The sequence below is a fragment of the Nannospalax galili genome, unplaced genomic scaffold (assembly GCF_000622305.1).
Source record: "Nannospalax galili isolate Female #2095 unplaced genomic scaffold, S.galili_v1.0 scaffold290, whole genome shotgun sequence".
NCBI lineage: Eukaryota > Metazoa > Chordata > Mammalia > Rodentia > Spalacidae > Nannospalax > Nannospalax galili.
Genome location: NW_008331486.1, coordinates 5,165,369 through 5,171,368, shown reverse-complemented (window position 1 = coordinate 5,171,368; position 6,000 = coordinate 5,165,369). Strand labels below are relative to the sequence as shown.

The 6,000-nt window shown below is 52.5% G+C and overlaps 1 protein-coding gene across 1 annotated transcript in view; it reads left to right on the top strand.

Annotated features, from left to right (window-relative positions):
* The first annotated feature begins 6 nt into the window (after nucleotides 1–6).
* The window catches only part of Niban2 (niban apoptosis regulator 2), a 58,136-nt gene continuing 52,142 nt past the window's right edge, over nucleotides 7–6,000 (top strand). The window contains exon 1 of the mRNA XM_008825057.3: nucleotides 7–77. Coding sequence (XP_008823279.1) covers nucleotides 23–77 — 55 coding nt within the window. The 5' untranslated portion in view covers nucleotides 7–22. The remainder of the gene's footprint in view (nucleotides 78–6,000) is intronic.

Below are 6,000 nucleotides of genomic sequence, written 5' to 3'. Positions count from 1 at the left end.
CGGGCCGCGGCTCCTCCTCGCCATGGGAGACGTGCTATCCACACACCTGGATGACGCTCGGCGCCAGCACATCTCAGGTGAGGACCGCGCAGCGCCAGCCTGGGCTTCCGCCGGGCACCCCCCGGGCCACGCCCCCGGCCTTGTAGGGCGGGGGGGGACCCCGAGAGTCTAGGGGACCCGGGGGTGGGGCGGGAGTTGGCTAGAACGGTGCTCCCCTCCGAGTCTGGGCACCCCTTCCTGGCCCTTCTGTGTCCTCCCTCCCCCGTCTACTGGAGACTTGGAACCCCTCCACTTTTCCCTGCTGCAGCCCTCCCGGGAGCCCAGTCCGGCCAGATCCCGGATCTTTACCCAAGATTGCGCGGCTTCGGGGTCGCACCCCCATCCTTACAAGCCCACCCTTTACTCCCTCTGGAATCCGCCCCGCACAGGCATAGCTTCCTGACCTCCCCTCTAGCTGTCCTGTCTCCAGCTCGCTCTGGCTGCAGCCCCGGTACACGTGGCCGAAGCTTCTAGGAAGGGCCTTTGTAGGACTTGGGACTGAACTCGGAGAGTGGGGCTAGGGAGAGATGGGATGCCTTGGAGGGGGCGGGTCTCTGTCCTTCGGCTCCCACTCAGCAGAATGCTGGCAGTACCGCCTAGGCCTGGTCATACATGGTCACAGCTGACCCCCTCAGGGCCAGGATCCAGCCTCCTACTACCTTCCTTCAGCCAGCCCGGCTTTCAGCCTGTCAGTCTGCATGGTGGATAGTTCTCAGGAGGGAATTGTTCCGAAGACTGTAGGGAAGTTCGTTCTGGAGAGTGGGAGATGGGGTGGGAATTTCAGCAGGTTGTCCCACAGTTCAGTTTGGACTGTCCATACAGGCAGGTTCGAGGAAGGTAGCCCTGGGTGAAATCTCAGCTTTTTATTTTTTTCTTTGCCCAGGCAGGTGATCTTGGACCAGTCTCTTAATGTCCAAGGGCTTCAGTGTTGTCTTTGAAAGGGTATCAGTACAGCTTTCTCACTGATGGTTGTTTCTCACTGATGGTGAGACTCACTCACCTCTTGAGTCTTGCTTAGCAAAGATCCTGGCATAGAGGAGGCACTGATCTGTGGGGTGCCAGCCAGGTGGGTGTATCGGGAGATCATGGACAGGAGATAGTTTCCCTGGCCTCATTTGTTTCCCTGTCCACTGAGCTAGAGTGTGGTGTTGCCTACACTTATCTTGATGTCCTGTTGAGTGTTTAGCTATACTCCCCTTGATAGTAAGGACCCTGTGAAAGAGAGGACCAGGTGTCTTTTACCCCCCACCGTGGCTCTGCTCTTGTTGGGGAAGGTGCTGGAAAAGAACTGCCCAGTGACTGGTCCTGAGCTGGTGACCTGAGCTCCCCTTTGTACCAGTTCTGGGGTGAGGTACAGGTACAGGGTGATTTAGAAACAAATGAGACCATCTTTAGCCTCTGACCAGCTGTGGGTTAAGTCCTGGACGGCCTCCTTGTAGGACAAGGCCTGGAGTCTGGGAGGAAGGGCTGGGCGGAGTCTTCCTGTCCCCTCCCTGTTAGTGGCAACCTCCTGGGGCTCTGTAACAGTCTCTCCATTCAGAGCCTCCTGTTGGGGCTCTCTGCAAGCCTGGGTGGGGTGTGACCTGTTTCTGTGGGGTTTTTCCTTTCCCTATACTCAGATCTCTCACCTTCCCAAATCTTGGTCTGAGACCCCACCCCCCCCTCTGCTGTTCATTTACCCTGGTGGAGACTGAGCCAGGGAGGGTAAAGTGGCCCCTTCTGGAGAGAGCTGAGTTTGTTTTGTGGATACCAGGCTGGGGAGAAGAGGGTTGTACCCACTCAGAACCTGCTGGCCTCTCCTCCCAACACTTCAGGGCTCTTAATAACTCCCTTCAGATGCCTCAGATTCCATGGCAGTCTCACCTGAGGGGGCTCCCGAATGCAGAAGCGGGAGGCTGCAAGGAGGGGAATCCAAAAGCTCCAGAGAAGCCACAGAAGGAATCTGTTGGAGGGAAATGGGGTTGAGTCTTTGCCACCTCCGGCCAACCATTCACTTTCTTCACCCCACCCAGGGAGTACTGCAGTGCTAGCATAGCAGGGGACTAAAATTCCAGAGCCCTCCCTACCTGTTGAAGTGTCAGCTGTGGGAACACCCCTTCCCACAGGGCCCTGAGCGCCCAGGCCTGTTAGGGTGCTGCGCATTGGCCAGTAGCCTTGTACCCTCCCGGAGCAGGTGAGCAGGTGAGTATCAGCCTGCAAGTCCCGGCAAAGGTCAGGCGTGCTCCTACCCTGGGTACTGTTTTGCTGCCCCGGCACCTTTCATCCTGAGATTTCAAAGCCTCTGGCAAGCAGAGGCTTGTTCCACCCCAGTGTTCCTGGTGTTGATTAGCCGGGTGGTTCCCGCCCATTTAGTGAGGAAAGATGGCCGAGAACCTGGAAGCCTGTGTCACTTCCCTGGGTCTCAGTTTCCCTAGCTGTCAACAGAAGGGGGTGTGCCACGTGGTGGCTGAAGTCCCTTCTAGCTGTGAGGTCCTGAATACTAAAATTTCCCCACAACCCTGACGGCAGCCAGCTCAAGGCCCTCACCCAGACTACACAAGTGTCAGCTGGCTGACCCTGGGCCAGTAGCTCCAGCTCACTTTTTTTCCTTTCCTTTCCTTTTCTTCTTTTTTAAAAAAAAAAATATTTATTTTTATTTTTTATGTGTACGAGTATATTGCCTGCACGTGTCTAAGTGCACTCGTGTTGTGCAGTGCCATAGGATAGAAGAAGGCATTGGATTCCCTGGAACTCGAGTTATAATTGTTAGCTGCCATGTGGGTGCTGGGAATCAAACCCAGGTCCTCTACAAGGACAGCTGGTGCTCTTAACTCCTGAATCATCTCTCCAGCCCCTTCTTTTTTTGTAAGCCCTTTACCACTGAGCTACATTATAAGTTCATTCATATATGTGTGTGTATATATATTTGGGGGGGTGGGGTTAAGACAAGGTCTCCCTACAGCCCCAGCTGTCCTGGAACTTAGTATGTAGACCAGGCTGGCCTTGATCTCACAGAGATCTCCCTGCCTCTGCCTCCAGAACACTGAGATTAAAGATGTGTGCCACCATACCCTGCCTATTATATATATACATATAATTTTGAGACAGAGTTTCACTGAGTTGCCCAGGCTGACTTGAACTCACTTTGTAGTCCAGGCTTGCCTCGAATTTGAGATGTTCTTGCCTCTCAACCTCCTGACTATCTGGGATTACTGGCCTGGTCCACTAGGCCCTTATCCCTTCCCTTCCCCTCCCCTCCCTTCCCCTCTCCTCCCCTCCCTTCCTCCCCTTCCCTTCCTCCCCTTCCCTTCCCTTTCCTTCCCTTCCTTCCTTCCTTCCTTACTCCCCAAATCTGTTATCTGGGCTTCTAATAGCATTGACATTACCTAGGCAACTTGTTAGAAATCTCTCTCTCTCACTTTCTTTCTCAGTGCACCTGGGTTGTGCAATGCCCATGGAGGGGGCCAGAGGAGGAGGCCCTGGAACTGGAGTTACTGTGGATTGTTTGTTAGCCTCCATGTGGGTGCTGGGAAAGGAGCCATCTCTCCAGCCCCCACCCTCAGTTTTCTTATCAGTAAGATGGGAATAACAGTGTTAGCTGCCTGCCAGGTACCAGCAAATCATTGCTATTACTGAGACTCTTCTTGAGTTTCTATAGTTGGAGTCTGGTGAGCAAGGGGGGCCAGAGGAGGAGGCCCTGGAACTGGAGTTACTGTGGATTGTTTGTTAGCCTCCATGTGGGTGCTGGGAAAGGAGCCATCTCTCCAGCCCCCACCCTCAGTTTTCTTATCAGTAAGATGGGAATAACAGTGTTAGCTGCCTGCCAGGTACCAGCAAATCATTGCTATTACTGAGACTCTTCTTGAGTTTCTGTAGTTGGAGTCTGGTGAGCAAGGTGTTGAGGTTCAGAGAGCATGGGGCAGGGCAGCTGTCCTTTCTCTGACGTTTGTAGTATCCCTGGGTCAGGTGGCCAGTTTCCTCGATTTGAAGATCCACCAGGCTTTCCAGAAGCCTGATTACTGTGTTCCTATTGCTGTGGCAGTTACATGTGAGGGGTGTGGGCTGTCTGGAGCCAGTTTGGAGGTTAGTGATGGTCAAACCTGTAGGGTGTGTAGAAGGAGCTACAACAGGAGAGGTGGCTGGGGTATGCCAGACCATCCTTTCCCAGATGTGATCCAGAGGACAGGACTAAACAGGGAGGGTGTGTCTGGGATCTCATATGAGTTCTGAGCCCTTTGAGGGATTTTATGCAAATGGTCAAAGCCACAGAAATCGAGATGGTACAGGTGAGCAGACGGGGTGTGCAACAGGAGCAAGCTACTGGCTGGAATAGTAGTTTGGCTGTGGTGGGGGAATCCATTTTCTCCCATATATCCTCTAGGGATTCCACTATGGCAGTCTGCCCCCCACATGCCCCTGTGAAGGTGAGGATTTGTCCCCCAGAGGGCTGACTGGCTGTCCTAGCACCTGTGCTCCTGTGCTCTGCCCATCCCAACCTTACCCTGGGCTAGTTGTTTTGTAAAAATAGCGGCTTTCCTGAGATCCAGTTTATTCACTGTACCCATTCACCCACCAAAAATGTACAACTTAGTGGTTTTTAGTATGTTGACAGAGGTGCGCAACCATCTCCACACCCAATTTGAGAACACTTTCAGCTTCCTTGAAATAAACCCTGGACCCATCAGTAGCCACTCCTGATGACCCCCCCGCCCCCCAGTCCTCTCAACTCCAGACAACTTTTTTCTAAGTGCCAAAGCAATGTGTGCACAGACACTTTGGGAGGGGAAAGTATAAATAAAAACCAGAGCGACTTCCACTTTCCTCGTCTTCCATCTCCGGAAGAAATGTTTGGCTGGTCACCTCTTCCAACTGTGTACATGCTCCTCGGACTTTTGTTTATAAAGAAGGGATCCTATTGTCTGTTTCAGTACTTCGCTTTTGTACCTACGGTAAACTGTGGACATTGTTTTGTGTCTACTCCAGCCTGTCTTCTTCCACTGGAAGTTCCAGTCTCTGCCTGGGGCAGTGTATTTGCAGACCCTGGTAATGCTGTTTGGGTTTTCTAACCAGCATTTTGCTTATTAGTATTTACTATTCTGCTTGAAACTCCCTGTTTGCATCTTGTGCTAGGTGACGGTATCAGAAAGCTTCAAGGAGAGTTAACTACTCAGGAATATTTTCATATATGGATACATAGCCTTTGAACCCACCAAGACCTACTTCATTATTGAGTGTTATCATACTTTCTGATAATCAGGTCTGAAAAAAAGGATTTCGTTTATTTATTGAGCAAAGCAAATAACGCCTATTTGCAAATTGATCTTAAAACCCTCCGCCTCCTAAAAATGGGCTGCAGGTGCAGGGAGTGGAGGATGGAGCCACTCTGCTCTCCTACCCCCTTTGTGCCTAGTCGTTTCAGGCTTTACTGAGAGACCCAGCAGGCCAGATGCAGGGCCCGCCCCCAAGGTCTGGGTTAGCCCCTGGGGGTAACGCTGTCTGGGGATTCTGCTGTCTCCCTTGTTGGGTCTTACATAATGTGCTTTTGTTGGCTTTGACCCTGCCCTCCCATCAGCCCCCCTACCTCTTCTAGTCCTCGGCTTGGTCCCACCCTTTAGCCTGTGCTTTGGCCTCATGGGGGCCTCCCACTCACCCTCCAGGCCTTCCCACACACTGCCAAAAAGACCTTTCTAAACCCAAACTGGGCCCGAGCCCGCCCTCCCTGCCCTCCTGCTGCCTGAGGAATGAAGCTGAAAGACTAGAGCTGCTCACGCACCCCTGCCTGACTACGCTGTCCTTTTGTAGTGTTTCTCGCCCCGCCCCGTGTTTATTGTCGCAGGTTGCTGGGACTCTGACTCAACTTTGTGCCTTGCTTCTAAACCATTTACAATAAACATCTCTCCCAAGTTGTTAAAATCTTCCCAAAGACCACCTCTCTTTCCACTTGAGGACACACAGGCATTTCCTAACCTTTCTCCAAATGTT